At 45.3% G+C, this 17,865-nt stretch overlaps 1 protein-coding gene across 8 annotated transcripts in view; it reads left to right on the top strand.

The window, feature by feature from the left end:
* Positions 1-17,865, top strand: part of LOC140393873 (neuron navigator 1-like) — a 970,643-nt gene that overhangs the window by 876,177 nt on the left and 76,601 nt on the right. For all 8 annotated transcript variants that reach the window (XM_072480430.1, XM_072480425.1, XM_072480424.1 and 5 more), the window contains 3 exons: positions 4,872-4,955; positions 7,079-7,190; positions 10,674-10,795. In XM_072480430.1, coding sequence (XP_072336531.1) covers positions 4,872-4,955; positions 7,079-7,190; positions 10,674-10,795 — 318 coding nt within the window. The remainder of the gene's footprint in view (positions 1-4,871; positions 4,956-7,078; positions 7,191-10,673; positions 10,796-17,865) is intronic.

Raw genomic sequence — 17,865 nt, forward strand, 5'->3', positions numbered from 1 at the left:
CGCCACAGTGGAGAGGAAATTATCAAGGGGCTGGAGGGCATGCAGTCGGGCAAAGCTCCGGGGCCCGACGGCTACCCAGTGGAATTTTATAAGAAGTTCTCAGAGATATTGAGCCCACTACTGGTGATGACATTTAACGAGGCTAGAGAGAAGGGAGTCCACCCCCCGACAATGTCGCAGGCCTCGATTTCACATATTCTGTGACGGGAGAAGGATCCTGAGCAGTGTGGGTCATATAGGCCGATCTCGCTTTTGAATGTGGATGCCAAACTGCTGGCTAAGATATTGGCCACGAGAATAGAAGACTGCATCCCGGGGGTGATAGGGGAAGACCATACGGGATTTGTTAAGGGCAGGCAACTCAAGGCCAATGTTCGGAGGTTTTAAATGTTATTATGATGCCCTCAGAAAGAGGAGAGGCGGAGGTGGTGGCAGCGATGGATGCGGAGAAGACTTTTGATCGGGTGGGGTGGGAGTACCTGTGGGAGGTGCTGGGAAGATTTGAGTTTGGTGAGGGCTTTATTGGCTGGGTGCGGTTGCTCTACCAGGCGCCTGTAACGAGCGTGCGTACGAACCGGCTGAGGTCGGGGTATATTAAATTACATCAAGGGACGAGGCACGTGTGCCCCCTCTATCCGTTAATGTTTGCTCTAGCTATAGAGCCACTGGCCATGGCGTTAAGAGCTTCGGGGAACTGGCAGGGGCTGGTTTGCGGAGGGGGTGGAGCACCGGGTCTCGCTCTACGCGGACGATTTGATTTTGTACATTTCGGACCCGTTGGAGGAGATGGGGGAGGTTATGCGGATCTTGGGGGAATTTGGCAATTTCTCGGGGTATAAATTGAACATGGGGAAGAGCGAGATGTTTGTGATTCAGGCTAGAGGGCAGGAGGAGAGACTGGGAGAGCTGCCGCTTAGAATGGTAGGGGAGAGCTTTCGCTATCTGGGAATCCAGGTGGCTCGGAAGTGGGAGGCACTGCATAAGCTTAATCTATCCCGGTTGGTAGAGCAAATGGAAGGAGACTTTAAGAGATGGGACATGCTCCTGTAATCACTGGCGGGGAGGGTACAGACCATGAATGACGGCCCTCCCCAGATTTCTGTTTGTCTTTCAATGCCTCCCCATCTTTATCCCTAAGGCCTTTTTCAAGCGGGTGAATAAGATAATTTTGGGGCTTTGTATGGGCGAATAAAACGCCACGGGTGAAGAAAATGTTGTTGGAGCGTAGTCAGGGGGAGGGTAGGTTGGCGCTGCCGAACTTCTGCAACTACTACTGGGCAGCTAATATAGCCACGATTAGGAAGTGGGTAATGGGGGAGGGGTCGGCATGGGAGCGGTTGGAGGCGTCATGTAAAGGCACCAGTCTGGGAACATTGGTAACGGCACCTCTGCCGTTCTCGCCGGCCCAATAATCCACAAGTCCGGTGGTAGTGGTGGCACTGAAGATCTGGGGGCAATGGAGGAGGTATAAGAATGTGGAGGGTCTGGACCCCGATTTGTAACAACCACAGGTTTGTACTGGGCAGGCTGGATGGCGGATTCCAGAGCTGGCAGAGGGCAGGAATTAGAAGGATGGGGGATCTGTTTATAGATGGGAGCTTTCCCAGTTTGAAGGCGCTGGAGGATAAATTTAAACTGCCGCCAATGAATGATTTTAGATATTTGCAAGTGCGAGACTTCCTGAGGAAACAGGTGTTGGCCTTTCCGCTGCTGCCGCCACGGGGGATACAGGATAGAGTAGTTTCTGGTACCTGGGTGGGGGAGGGGAAGGTGTCGGATATCTACCAGGAGCTGTTGGAGGTGGAGGAAACCCTGGTGGAGAAGCTTACGGGCAAGTGGGAGGACGGGTTGGGAGGAGAGTTAGAGGCGGGTCTATGGGCAGACTCCCTAAGCAGGGTCAATTCCTCCTCATCATGTGCCAGGCTTAGCCTAATACACTTTAAGGTGGTCCACCGGGCACACGTGACGACGACGTGGATGAGCAAGTTTTTCGGGGTAGAAGATAGATGAGCGGGAACCCCAGCAAACCATGTCCACATGTGTTGGGCATGCCCGAAGCTCAGAGGGTTTTGGCAGGGGTTTGCGAAGGTAATGTCCACGGTGCTAGAAATACGGGTGGTGCTGAGTCCAGAGGTAGCGATCTTTGGAGTGTCTGGTAGCCCGGAGATGGATCCTTTTAATGTGGAGGGACTCGAAGTCCCCGAGTGTGGAGACCTGGGTTAGTGACATGGCGGGGTTTCTCAGTCTTGAGAAAATAAAGTTTGCCATAAGAGGGTCAATGTTGGGGTTCTCCCGGAGGTGGCAGCCATTCGTTGACTTTCTCGGGGAAAATTAAATGTCGGCAGAAGCAGCATTCTGAAGGCGGGCGGATAGGTGTTAGATGGGTGAGGTGTGTGAGGATTGGGTCGGGTGGGGAAAAGTTTATTTCACCATGTTAATGTTATTGTTAGTAAAAGTTTGCAAATACCTTTAATAAAAATATTTATAAAAAAAAAAGATAACTAGGCCCTGGAGGGTGGCGCAGACCAGCGTCGGGGTCTCCGACTGACCCAGGTCTCGATGACCAGATGCAGTATGCTCCATAGAATTTGAAATGTCCAACCTTCAAATTGAGATTGTATAAGCATGGCAGCCATTTTCAAATTCAGCTAAGAGTTCATCCCCAGCTCCCTTTGGGAGACTGAGCGCATGAATCTAGCATCTTATGTTCTAAGAAAGAACTATTCTGTCTCATTCCACCTTCCAGTCCTTGGTCTGTAGCTCTGTAGGTAACAACACCTCCAGCAGAAATCTGATGTTCTTGATTAACAAGGGGATTTCTTGATTAATTCGGGGGTCATGAGTTACGGGGAGAAGGCAGGAGAATGGAGATGAGGAACATATCAGCCATGGTCGAATGTGGAACATTATTGATTGGCCGAATGGCCTAATTTTGCCCCATATCTTGTGGTCTTATGGCAATCGCAACCAGGTGGTAAAACTGGTGCCTTGCAAAGAATAACCACTTTTCATCTCCAGCTGAGATGTCGTCAGGCACTTTCCCCAAGAAGGAGAATCGCAACCTGACTTTCTGTTTTCACTCTAAATACAGACACTTGGCATTTAGGACCAGGAATCTCTGGCAAATGTTCTTCTCACTGCTCCAGGGAAACAAAAGTAGATTGCTAAAAGGTAGTGCCTCTTCTGAGATCATCTAAATTATACAGGTATAAAAGTTGTGCACTTTTACTTCAATGTATTGTATTTATTCAGCATTTACAACACATTTACAGCATTATGATTGCTCTCTTGTACCACACAGTCACTTCTTTACCAGTTTTAGATTAAGGTCAGCAATAAATACATTAACATCAATGTTATTCTGTTATACAGTGCAATCTTTGCTTCATCATTTATCAGATTCAGGTTAAGGGCAAGATTTTCCCACTCTGTCCTGGGACTGACGAGTGAATCGCAGGAGAGCCCCAAATTGAGCTCAACGCCAGGCACGAAACCTCGAATGATTCATGGCACCCAGCATGATCTGGGTGGTGTCCTTGCTGGGCATGTTCCAGATAATGATATTTGAATGAGCCATTAGGCTCGTTTAATATTAGTATTCACCCGGCACCCAGGAGTCAGTGACTGTATCTGTGAGTCCTCAACCGGGTCTCACAGGCTAGTAGAGCCCCCGCGCGGTCAAGGACATGGCAGAGTAGTAGTATGGCACTGCCCCTGACACCCAGGCACCTTGACATTGCCAACCTGGCACCTAGCAGTGCCACCCAGGCTGGGCACTCTGGTAGGGTGCCAGGATCACTGCCAGGGTACCGGGCTGGCAGCGCCCAAGTGCCAGGATGGCACTAACAAGTGCTGGTGCCTGGAGGGCCATGTCCCTGAAATGGGGGATGAGGGGGGGTTTGAGGGGGGCAGTGGAAGGTTGGGGGGGGGGCTGAAGGGGGGTGGGGGGTTCCTGAAACGAGGTGTGTAGAGATCAGGGCATCCTTTCAAAATGGCGATTTGTGAGGAGCTGGTCCTGCTGGCGAGCTCCGCTCCCCAGGGCAGTTGTGGCCTCGACGGGGAGAAACTCCCCTGTAGTGATATTTCGATACCAATATACATAATCAATGTATGTAAATGTAGTACAGTCATTTCAACACGAGATGACTCACAGTCATATACTATAAGAACTGCCTTTTCTAGGTCAGATGATATGATGTGATTCAGAACAGGGAACAAGCAAGACATAGAATAGCTAGAGTGAGAGAAGTTAGAAATAGTTTGTTATAAAGTGTATAGTTATATAATTATCTGTATTGTACTTTAATTCCTTTTTGTTAGTTTAGTATGAAGTTTATTATTTTATTACTCAGTAAATAGTTCATCTTTCAACAAGAAGACTATTGGTCATTCTATCATCCGAGTGGATTCAAGAGTAATACATATATATTATAGAGAAGTCATTGTTTAAAATATAACATCCCAACGTCCAAAATATTAGCTAAGTGCGATGAATAGCGGTGTCAAACTCGGCACTGCAGCCGCCAAGAACACCCTGACAAGCCCGCCTGAAATCGGACTTTGAGGTTTTTCCGGTGAATCGCACCAAAGTTTACCAATGATTTACATATTGGATTTCAACAACTGGTAGAAATCTCAGCAGGCCATCAGAGGAATGCATTTTTTGAACACTTCAATATATAAATCTGTGAAATATTTATTCTCTTTGCTATTTAATAAGAAATCCAGTTGGTCTGAGTTGGAACATATTGAATTCGAAAGCAATAATGTAACTTTGTGTGAATAAATTTGGACATTTGTGAATATGTTTTAAAAACAGATGCAGTTTAAAAAATGTCTCCTTACTCTGTATTTCCCCCCTATTTTTTCAGGCTCACCTTGTGGCAGCATTTGAGCAGAGTTTGACTAATATGACATCTCGTCTGCAAAATCTCGCCTCAACAGCAGAACAGAAGGTCAGTGACACCCAAACTTGGATGCTTCTGAAACTTAATCTTAGATTAAATTAAGTCAGATATCAATAAAGTACCAGGTCATGACATTCATTTTTAAGTGGAGTATACTGAAGCTGCAGATCACAATCCAACTCCCGTTTGAACTAAGCCTAGATTAAACCATGATCACACGTTACTAAGCTCTACATTGTCGAGGCGCCTTATGATCTCAGTTCCTAAGTAATCGTGTGGGGGCGTATACTGAGAAACAAAAAAAAAAATTCAATGGAAAATTTCCATCTGTTCAACCATGTTGGCAGATGGTACACAGCAGGAGTTTTTCTTCTGTAACAGGGTAAATAATACAGAAGAAGATTCATTGCCATAATGATAATATTTTGGATGCTGTGTCAAGGTGGCATTCATAAGCGAGGAGCAGTAAGGCAAGTTCTGACATCACTATGAGAAAAAAAAAGAACTCGAGAGGAGCTGGCGTGTCCTTCAGCAGTGAGGAGATAACTGCACCCCAGTCACATAGCAGCCTCGGTGCCACCTCAACCCTGGTATGGTCATAGATTGGAAATGTGGAACTGATGTACTGACCAATAAGACTGAGTTTCTCCAGTTTTTGCCCTTTGATAAAACCCTCACCTTAAACAAGGATGAGTAAAGGATAATAGCACACAACTACATTGTATGGTTAGGCTAACAGAGCAGAAAAAAGGATTAAATTCTCCTTCACTGCTCCACCTCTCCCAAGACCAGGTGATAACAGATGCAGAATAGTCCGATAGTTATCCAAAATACCAATTTCACCTTGGAACCAAGACGTTCTGTCTCAAAATATAGATGAGAATAAGCAATGCATCATTACGACTTTGTTGTTTGCAGTAAATCATCTGTAATTTTCGAAGATTATCATCGAATTTACAGTGCAGAAGGAGGCCATTCGGCCCATCGAGTCTGCACCGGCTCTTGGAAAGAGCACCCTACCCAAGGTCAACACCTCCACCCTATCCCCATAACCCAGTAACCCCACCCAACACTAAGGGCAATTTTGGACACTAAGGACAATTTATCATGGCCAGTCTACCTAACCTGCACATCTTTGGACTGTGGGAGGAAACCGGGGCACCCGGAGGAAACCCACGCACACATGGGGAGGATGATGTTACCATTAACTTGTTGATATGCCCACTGTTGGTTTTAATTAAAACCAGCTCTTGGTTTTCATTTCACTGAGGATACGAAACACCTATTTCAGTGTTTTATTCTTCAATGAAAGAAATGTTTTGGCTGAGCACACAGAAAAAGGTCTACCTTGTCTTTGGTTTCTGAGCTCTTGCAAAGATGTGGTACAGAAGAAAAGAGACGAGATGAGGCAGATGGCTCACGGCTGATCTAGAAACAAACTGAACCGTGTTGTACCAACAAATCAGCAATGCTTCAAGGGAATTCCCACTGAGAAACATGATTGCAATTTATGTACCTCACAGCATTGCAGAGCAAATAGAGAACGTAATGGTCTTCACAAAGGACAGCTATAAAAATGATGTCGTTTTTTGAAACAAATAATTAAGGGAATCAAGGATTACAGGGACATGGCAGGAAAGTGGATGTGAGGAATGTTGTTGGATCAGCCATGATCCTATTGAGTGGCAGAGCAAGCTCAAGGGGCTGAACGGCCTACAACTGTTCCTATTTTTTATAGTCTTATAAACATTTAGACTCCGTTACAATGTTCTATGGATAAAACTCAATTTAAGCAACACCTCTAGTATTTTACTGCAGTAAAACTCTGCAGAAAATTTCAACATTTCTTTGTCATGACAGATAAATCATTAATGGAAAAACATATTAAAATTTCAGCTAAGTATGAAATTATTATTTTTAGGATCATTCCCAAACTGTGTGCAATAGTTAGGCTTTTTACATGAATACACTGTGCAGATTTGATCCTGTTGAATATTAAAACTGCAGACAGTATACCAACCTTTCATTATTGCATACACAAATTATTTTTGACATGAGATCCCTTTTATTTTCTGGTACTATTTTCAAGTTCAATACTGTGAGGTATTTTGTTAAAGATGAAAGGTTTGCTAAAATTCTTCCTTTGTTCTTTTTTGTTTAACTTCAAACAGGATACTGAGTTATTTGACCTTAAGGAAACAATTGACATGTTGCACAAAAAGAATGCAGAAGCACAGGCTGTTATACACGGGGCATTGAACACTCCTGACTTAACACCCAAAGGTAATTCTTGTTCTGTTAGTATAGGAACTGGACAACAGCTTCTCTTCATCACCGAGCTGTCAAAGTGGGCGTGATTTTCCGTTCCCCCAGCTGTGTGTTTCTCGGCGGCGCACCGTTCGCTGGCGGTAGGATTCCCTACTCTCCGCCGCTTGTCAATGGGATTTCCCATTGAAGCCACTCCACCGGGAAACCTGTGGGCGGGGAGCGCTGCTGGCGGGAACAGAGAATCCCCATGGCCAGAGAATTCCGGCCAGTATTTAACTTTTATGTTTCCTTGCTTTCTATTTCTCTCTCTCTCTCTCTCTCTCCGATGTCAATTATATTCATTGTAAACTGCTTAGTAAGACTGACGTTTATTGTGACTGCACAAAATAGCATAATTATTGTCCAATTGTTTGATATGTACAGTAGTGAATATTTTGTAATCTTTAATTAATGATAAAATCTCCAAAGGATAAAAATTTATGAGGAAAATTAATAAGTAGAAACCACCAATATTGATTTCCTGAAGGATGATTGTGCTTAACAAACCTGGGGCGAAATTCTTCGGAAACGGCGCGATATCCGCCAACTGACGGCCAAAACGTCGCAAATCAGTCGGGCATCGCGCCACCCCAAAGGTGCGGAATGCTCCGCATCTTTGGGGGCCGAGCCCCAACCTTAAGGGGCTAGGTCGCACCGGACGAATTTCCGCCCCGCCAGCTGGCGGAAAAGGCCTTTGGTGCCCCGCCAGCTGGCGCGGAAATGACATCTCCGTGCGGCGCATGCGCGGGAGCGTCAGCGGCCGCTGATGGCATTCCCGCGCATGCGCAGTGGAGGGAGTCTCTTCTACCTCCGCCATGGTGGAGACCGTGGCGGAGGTGGAAGGGAAAGAGTGCCCCCACGGCACAGGCCCGCCCGCGGATCGGTGGGCCCCGATCGCGGGCCAGGCCACCGTGGGGGCACCCCCCGGGGCCAGATCGCCCCGCGCCCCCCCCCAGGACCCCGGAGCCCGCCCGCGCCGCCTTATCCCACCGGTAAGGTAGGTGGTTTAATCTACGCCGGCGGGACAGGCATTTTAGCGTCGGGACTTCGGCCCATCCGGGCCGGAGAAGCGTGCGGGGGGGCCCGCCAACCGGCGCGGCGCGATTCCAGCCCCCGCCGAATCTCCGGTGCCGGAGATTTCGCCAACCGGCGGGGGCGGGATTCACGCCAGCCCTCGGTGATTCTCCGACCCGGCGGGAGGTCGGGGAATCTCGCCCCTGATTGGAGAGCGATATGCTGGATAGGAGAAATTCAGTGAAAATGATACATGCAAACCTACAAAAAACCTTCGTCAAGCTCCTACATACAAGGTTATCGTAGAAGGTTAAATTATATGGAGTTAGGGAAAACGTAGCAAATTGGATTGAAAACTGTTTATTTTACATTCTGAGTATGAAGTAGATGTTTCTCAGTGAAATATGATTGTTAACCTTACCTGAGAGTGTAAAATTGATATTCATTTTTGAAGGGTTGAGTGCCGGTTTTGACACCCCATTGATGATGATTGGATTTTGTTTTGCAGTATCCTCTCACTATCAGTAATGGTTCATAAAATGTTTCATATCTTTATAAACCTGATGCTGCCTTTATACAACTTGCATCATATTATATGAAAGGACTGGGGAAAATGGGCCGAACCACTCTGTTCTTCCTTCTTGCTTTCAGTTACTACTGTGATACAATTCACGAACAATAATAATTAATATGCTTACAAGCTGAATTAGTCAGTTTTGTGGCTGCTCTCTTTGCAGAGCAATGGCAATTAAAAAGCCTGTTTACTGCACAACAACTTTAGCTTGCATGATATTTATATGCGAACTTGCTGAAGAGGCTGAAAATGGCCAAGATACGTTCATGAAATGTCACAACATTCCACTGTGGGGCACTCAGATAATTCAATATCTTCCAGCATAAAGATGGTAGTAGGCATATGTCCTGTAGGAAGAATGTTACCAACCTGTAAGACCATTTGACGCCGGAGCAGAATTAGGCCATTCGGCCCATTAACGTCTGCTCCACGATTCATTGAGATGATGACTGAACAGAAATTTTAATCCTCAACTCCACTTTCGTTTCCAACCTCCATAACCCTTGATTCTCTTACTGATTAAAAATCTGTCTATAAGGCCAGAAGCCCTTAGGAGACAGGATCATGACAGGCGGACTGTTAAATCTATAGGGAACCAGGTTGGATTAGCTACCTGATGCTCGCCAAGGCATTTGAACAATGACTGAACTGGTATCTTACAGGCTCCTATTACGAGAAGGCAGAAAGGAAATGGCCCATTAATGGCCTTTTTAATCAGGGTTTTGGCATTTTGTTGAATGTTGGTGGCCACACAACAGCAGTGAGGGGATGTAATTTTTGTATTGAAAGAGGGTGCCACAGTCCCCTAATTGGGTCGGCAGCTCTGGTGGTCAGGCAGCTGCCCAGTACTGGACATTAAACCTAGCAGTAACTTGTTTATGAGCTGCCATTGGTAAAATTGAGGTGGATGTCCCAGTGCCCTTTCCAGCATGTTTGAGATCCAGACTGATGCCCGACATTGGATTCTTGCATTAGCGGTAGAATTCTGCCCAGGTTCTGGGGTACACTGCCTATTTAAGTCAATAACCTCCACCAACACTTTCTTATTAATTGTAGGGTTGTTAATATCGAGGCCTATCAGGTGTTTTCCAGTGCTTACTGTGTGGTTATGATTTTGTTGACACTGCCAGGGTTCCTGATTGGTCCTGCCAAGGGGTGGGGCCAGAGGGGGTAAGGGCATTTGGCGACCCCATAGCGGATTGTTGTGGAGGGAATGGCTGATGCCGGCAATTGGGAGTGGGGGGGGGGGGGGGGGTGGGGTGGGAGGTGAGCTGATGCTGGCAAGAATTGGGAGTGAGGGGGAACGACGGATGCCGGTGAAGATGGTTGAACGGTGTTGAGTCATCCTAATGTCTGCATGGTGTGGAGGAGGGTGATCTGTATATTTTGTGGTGGCTGGGAGGTACCCCTCTGGGTTTTTTTCCCTTGTCTACGGAGAGTCCCGATCTCGGAGGAGCTGGACTTGCTAGTGTGTTTAGACCCCACCCCTCTCAGTGCAGGTGCAAACAGCATCCCTCCTCCAAAAAACTGACTAAATGTGGGAAAATCGCGATCAGATTTGTGTCGGAACAGTCAGTGCAATTCAGATCGATTTTCGTGCCCACGGTGACTCTTGGGGCCATATTCTTCAGCCCCGCCCGCCGCAAGATTGCCACTGACGGGACGCAGACCATGTAAAGGTCCATTGACCTTGTGTGGGAATTTCCGGTCACCAGACGGACGCAGCCGGAGAATCCCACCCTTGGTCATTTTTTGGGAAAATTCCGCCCTTAATGACACAAAGGTGAGAGGTATTATAATTTTCGCTTGAAAATTCTACTGTATCATCTGATAGCTATAATGTACTTCCATCGCGTTATTTCATTGAACAGAATTACGTATAAAGAGGCAGAATTCATCTGATAGCATCTCCAGCCTCAACAGTATAACAAGCCATTCCAGCATTGGGAGTGGTAAAGATGCCGATGCTAAAAAGAAGAAAAAGAAAAGCTGGGTAAGTTCTGCTTCTCTTGCATTCCAGTCAAATGTGATATACTTGATGATTGTCTGTTGACGGTGCAAGGGTGGGAGCGCACCCTCTGCAGTTGTGACATCACCAAATACAAGCTAGCGTTACGGTGCTGTACCATTACTCCTCTGACCCATACTCCCTTTACTTTAACTAAATTAAACCATTGTGTCCTATTGTCCAGACCCAGATGTTGCCTCAGAACCAAGGCAACCCAATTCCTTTCTTTGCACTTCTAATTCCTATTTGCTCATGTGTCCTATTTGAATCTAGTGGGCTTGAAGGATTCGATGTGTTTGTTTTCGGTGTTGCTGCTTCATTGATGGTAGGTTTTGTTGGCTTGAAGTGTTTTCAAAATAGTGGAACGTTTGATTAAAATTGATACAGGGCTCCCTGAGACGCACAATGTCACCCATCAAAATTTATACAGGGCTCCCTGATACGCACAATGTCACCCATCAAAATTTATACAGGGCTCCCTGATACGCACAATGTCACCCATCAAGACAGAAAGCTTGGAAATCCCTTAAACGTTTCATTTATATGTATGTGCACACATTCAAAATACCTAGTATTAACTAGCAGATGACCCAGAACCTCCCAGGTTCCTGGTCCACTGGTTTTGGTACCTTTCATGCTTTAGATTGTGACACTGAAAATAATACCATTACAATAATAAACCTACTTAAATATTAGTAATACCTTTGGTAATATGATTTTAAGTCCAAACCATGAAATTAAACATTGAAAACACTTCTGTATAAGAATTAAATATCACTTTATCTGTGCGCTCCACTGTCCCTTTTTCCTTTTGAATATTTACCTAGTTGTTGTTTACCTGAGATTTTACTCTTTTTTTCATCTATTGAACATCCCCATTGCTCATTTAACCTTTAAGGTCTTTTACTTACCTTTCTTCTGCCTCCCAACTTTTAAGGCTTACAGCCATCGTCATTGATACCTCTGTCTCCTTCATTTTGCTTTAAAAGTGAATAATAATTTTGTTTAAGTGAGAATGTTTTGCAGTGAAACGTGTTGATGATAAGTAATGGGACATGAAAAATACTCCATAAGTCAGTTGACCTGATAAGAAGGAAAAACTTATTTACTCAACCTCTTGACTTGAGACAATAACCTGTCTCAGAACTGGAAGCTGAAAATAACTCTCCAACAAATCTGTATTATGTTTGGGACTGTGCTAACAATGAGACACAGAAGCTATTAAATTAGTTCCAGTCACTACAACGGGGGTGGGATTTACCGGCTGTTCACGCCAGTGGAAAATTCCTGTCCCACGCCAGCGTACGGGTTTCCCGGCGACGAGGGGTGCGGTCAACGGGAAATCTCGTTAACAACGGCCGTTCCGGTTGATCCCGCTGGTGGGCTGCCTCCGCCGCCGAAAAACACGCGGTGTGGTGGTGGGAAAATCCCGCCACCGATGTCATTCGCATAGAAACCGTAAACGTTTTCTAGGTTTATTGTGCATAGCTGTGGTATGAAAACTGTTGTCTTGCTGCAATCTATTAAAATCGCATTTTGGTCTCACAATAGATCTGCCATGATTGTCTAAAGTAGCTTAGCTCAGTTCTTTCACTGTTTAAAATAAGGAAACAAAGCACAAATAAGTTAATGCTTTTGAAAGTTCTATTTTCAAATGAACATTTTGTGTGATATTACAAAACACATAATTGATAAATTAAACAGCATTCTCTGTCTGGCTTTGATAGATTATTAAACAAACATTATTCAAGTTTATCAGAGCACCATACTAACAATGCTGCGGTTAGTTTAAATAAATTGATGTAAACTATATCAACACAACATAAGAAAAATCGAAAAGTAAAAAGATCATCAGAATCACCAAAAAGTAAAATACTGTAGGTGATGGATAATGAAACCAAAACACAAATCGCAGATATGGTCAGCTAGCCATTCTGGGTATTGATCCTTCCTGGAGAGTTTACCAGTAACCATGCATAGAAAATAGAAGCAGGAGAAGGCCATTCAGCCCTTCGATCCTGCTCCGCCATTCATTATGATCATGGCTGATCATCAAATTCAATACCATGATCCCGCCTTCCCCCCTTATCTCTTGATCCCTTTGATCCCCAAGAACTACATCTAACCCCACTAGTCACTGCCTGTCAATTGGAAAAAGACCCATTTATTCCAACTTTTTGCTTCCCATCTGCTGACCACCTTTCTATCCATCTCAAGACACTACCCGCAATCCCATGCTCTTTAACTTTATCTCGCAATCTTCTATGTGAGACCTTGTTGAAACCCTGAAAGTCTAAATAAACTACATCCACCGGTTCTCCCTGGTCAACTGTACTAGTTACATCTTCAAAGAATTCCAGTAGATTTGTCAAGCATGATTGTCCTTTCGTAAATTCGTCTGATATACCACTGTTTTCCAAATGCTGTGCTATGACATCCATGATAATGGATTCTAGCAACTTCCCTACTACCGACGTTGGGCTCACTGGTCTATAGTTCCCTGTTTTCTCTCTTCCTCCCTTTTTGAAGAGCAGGGTTACATTAGCTACCCTCCAATCTGTAGGAACCATTCCAGAATCCAAAGAATTTTGGAAAATGACCACCAATGGATCAACTACTTCTAGGGCCGGGGGCGGGATTCTCCGCAATCGGCGCGATGTCCGCCGACCGGCGCCAAAAATGGCGTGAATCTGTCCGGCATCGCGCCACCCCAAAGGTGCGGAATTCTCCGCATCCTATGGGGCCGAGCTCTCACCTTGAGGGGCTAGGCCCACGCCGGACTGATTTCCGCCCCGCCAGCTGGCGGGAAAGGCCTTTGGTGCCCCGCCAGCTGGCGCGGAAATGACTTTGCCGTGCGGCGCACATGCGGGAGCGTCAGCGGACACTCACGGCATCCCCGCGCATGCGCAGTGGAGGGGGTGTCTTCCGCCTCTGCCATAGTGGAGACCCTGGCGGAGGCGGAAGGAAAAGAGTGCCCCCACGGCACAGGCCCACCCGTGGATCGGTGGGCCCCGATCGCGGGCCAGGCCACCCCAGGACCCCGCAGCCCGCCTGCGCCGCCTTGTCCCGCCAGTAAGAGAGGTGGTTTGATTCTCGCTGGCGGGACAGGCATTCCAGCAGCGGGACTTCAGCCCATCGCGGGCCGGAGAATCGCCGGGGGGGCCCGCCAACCGGCGCGGCGCGATTCTCACCCCCGCCGAATATCCGGTGCCGGAGAATTCGGCAACCAGTGGGGGCAGGATTCACGCCAGCCCCGGCGATTCTCCAACCCGGCGGGGGGCCTTCAATCCCATTAATTTTGCAAAACCATTTCTCTACTAATACTAATTTCCTTCGACCCCTGACTAAATGTTGCGTTACTCAGAACTTCCGGTACATTATCCATGTCTTCTTTTGTGAAGTCAGGAGTAAAGTACGAATTTAGTTCCTCAGCCATTTTTTTGTTCCATGTCATGAATTCCCCCGTTTCTGACTGTAAGGGACCGACATTAGTTTTTAAGCAATCTTTTTCTCTTTACATACCGATAGAAACTTTTACAGTCAGTTTTTATGTTCCCTGCTAGCTTACTTTCATATTGTATTTTCCCCTTCTTAATCAATCCCTTGGAATCCGGCTTTGCTGAATTTAAACTGTTCCCAATCCTCAGGTCTATTGTTTTTTCTTACTAGTTTGTATGCCTCGTCTTTGAATCTGATACTATCTCTAATTTCCTTTGTAAACCATGGTATGGCCACAGTTCTCTTTCTACTCTTGCGCAAAATAGGAATAAACAACTTTTGGAATTCACCCATTCGTTCCTTGAATGCCTGCTGTTGCCTGTCCACTGTCCTTCCTTTCAGTAATATTTCCCAGTCCATCATAGCCAACTCATAGCAAGCACTTGTCGCATTCTGAAAAGGACACAGATCCCAGGCATTTGCAGTTAACTGTTGACATTAGCACCTGTTGCAGGGTAAATGCTTTTGAGATTTTTTACATTTGTAAATTCTGTAATATTCTGAATTGAACACAAATGATGTTGCTGATTTCTTGAAAATACCAGAAGATCCTTCTAATCACAGTTGCAATTTAGAAACAGGGAAGTTATGAGGTTTAAATAGTCAACTTGAAATCTAATTGAGCTCACAAAACAGCCGTTTATAGCTAACTGATTTAGCAATGTAAAAAAAAAGTTCCACTGCAAAGTTTAAAAAAATATTGCTATTGTTCAAGAACAGAAACGTACTATTAATGAGCAAACGTTTTGCAATTTAAATTACATTCGGCACACAGTTTAATTTCATAATCCAAAAAAAATCTAAATTCATCTGGATTGCTAAAATTCATGAAAAGGTAACAAGTATTGCTTTGTTTTTTCTCCCATGCTGACACAAACTTTTTTTCAGGTTTATGAGGTAAGTGCCCTCAATATGTCAACCATGCGAGGAAATCACATAATACATCCAGTCTGGATGAGTGCCATCCACTGACATCTGAATCCATCAGACCCATCGAAACTCTTAAAGCACTGTTACTTAACTTTCACAGTTCAGCAGTGATACCTATCTTCATGATTTATTAACTATTGGTACTTATGTACTGCAGGGCTTTATCATAGTCTGTGCTTTGTATCTTATATTTTGCAAATATTTCATTTGACTATTTTCAGAATTGGGAGGAAAATGTTATCAACCTAATTCCACAATACTAAAGTTTGAAATTTAAGAATGAATGTGATTGTGCCCCGTAACAAGTGCTTTAAGGGTAGGTGTAACCAATATTTCTGAGCAATGTGCATCCATTACTATCACTGTGAACAGAGTGAATTGGATATTTCAGTAATGAACTATTTGTTACACTCTCTTTGCTGTTAAAGGTAATTTCACAATAGGGCTGTCATGAATGTCTGATTGTGAAAACTTTAAAAATTATATTAAAACTGGATCTTTTCTTTCCAAATCCTCACTGGGAACTGAGCACTGAATCTTCAAGAAATACTTAAAAGGGTTCTCCGTTCTAGTTAAGGATATATTTACAGCCATTGCGAAGGTTAAGATTAAATAATTAGGATATATTTTGAGAGTAAGTAAGTTTTCAATATGAACATGATCCCGTAGTGGGCAGTGGTGATCTGATGAGGGGACAGAGAGTTTGGGGTGGGGGGGGGGGCATTCTACTCTTCTAAGCCCACAAAGAATACTATATAGACACTTGACCCCACTAGTTGCAGATGCTGGGTTTTCCAACCCAGTGAACTCAACCGAACTGCAAACAGGTTAAATTCAAGGCTTCTAATGTCATTAACATATTCAAACTGCAAACCTGTTTCCTGGAATCATTGGTTGTCTATCTCTTGTCCCACTTTATGAAAAGCTGGAAATGGCCAAGTGGTCAGTTTGGAGTGGTCAGGCGCTGGTGTGCCTTCACACCCAGGTGGCGACCTTTTGCCTTTAGACCCTGCAGTGATGGGGCTCTATGTTGAGCCCCATCCCAGATGGTGTGCCCTGGCAATATATTTCCTGAGCAATGAAGTGCAGCTCCTGTTCATAGACTTGACAGGTCTTCTTCACTCCTCACTGTCATTGCCCGTTTTCTACCAGCCACACCTACTCAAAATCTGGAACATGGTTGGCTCGCGCCGTAGCTCTCCCCCATTTGGGGTAGCGATTGTCATCAGGGAGCTGTTGCTCAGGAATCCCCACCTCTACCAATACCATTTCTGGTGGCTGGCAGAGGATCGGGTGTGGCTGCCGGGGTGAACAGGATTGGGATGTGCTGGGTGGTGGGGGAGTGAGCTGGATGATACCCTACAAATTGGCACAATGCATGGCGAAGACTGTCCAGCTCGCGACCAATGCCATCCATGGCCTGAAAACAGTGGTGCTCGGACCCGAAGGCACTCATGGTGTCGAGGCAGAGCAATTGTGCGATTGAATCTTGTCTGAGCGACCCTGATTTGGCCGGAATTTCACATTGGCCCCAAGTCCCGAACATAAGTCAGGTTGGGGCTTCCCAGACATGTCGGAGTGGGCTTGCCCCTGATCCTGGCCATTTTCACAGGTTGTAGGACTGTGGGATGTACCAGCGATTGAGCAGAGATCATGTAAACATTTAAGCATCAGTCTGCTTGAAGGAGAAGGGTTATAGGAAGGTGGTAGGCATATTGGAATCGGAGTTCTGCACATGGTGAGGGTAAAGACCAACTGGACGAGTTGAGCTGAATGGTCCATTTGAGTATAATTTGCGTGCATGTCAATGTGTTAATTAAGTTTGATAACAAATTGAATAATAATTAAATGTGTTGCAAATTTGGATTTGTATAAATTTGGTAATTAATAATGAGATGTAGTTGCCAAATTAATGAAATGAGTTAAGTTACATGGAGTGAGTAACTGATTAATTTATGAAGTCACTATTTTTCACATTTTTTGAATAATTAAGCTCATTAGAAATTCAAGTGATTAATGTATTGAGTGGTGAAATGATATCTGAAGTGTTGTTCACATGCTAGAAGTGCTGTTGGGTCATATCACAAGACTCAGGATTTCCATTGTAGTTGGGTTGCATTCAGTCATGGAGCTGACTCAATACGTAAATTCTACTGCAGGCAATTGCTTTGCATTCGTGAGAGAAGAGGTGCCGGTGTATAGAGAGGGCTGTGTAAATCTGGCGGGGCAGCAAAGGTGGATATTTTTAAATCCCTCCTGTAAAGGGCTGAGTCTTAGGGCACAATTCATGGGTGCAGACACGGCAAGGTGTGGTAGCTTGGCATTCCCCTGGATGTGGACATTCTGTCACGTCATTCTGGCCTCTCTCAACAATTGAGCACCAGAGGGACTGGATTTTCATCTGTGGATCAGGAGACTTATGCGCAGAAAATGTCAGGGTCCCAATCCCGCACTACGTGGGAAGTAATTCCCCGCTGCTACTTTTGAAGCATAGTCCAATTAATGACTAGGGAGCAGATTTGCCATCCCATTCAGGACGTCAAGTGGGTCCCAAAGTTGGAGGGTCAATGGGAGTGAGAGCAGCACGGGGCACAGTGGTTAACACTGCAGCCTCACATCGCCAGGGA

The sequence above is a fragment of the Scyliorhinus torazame genome, chromosome 17, assembly GCF_047496885.1.
Source record: "Scyliorhinus torazame isolate Kashiwa2021f chromosome 17, sScyTor2.1, whole genome shotgun sequence".
Taxonomy (NCBI): Eukaryota; Metazoa; Chordata; class Chondrichthyes; order Carcharhiniformes; family Scyliorhinidae; genus Scyliorhinus; species Scyliorhinus torazame.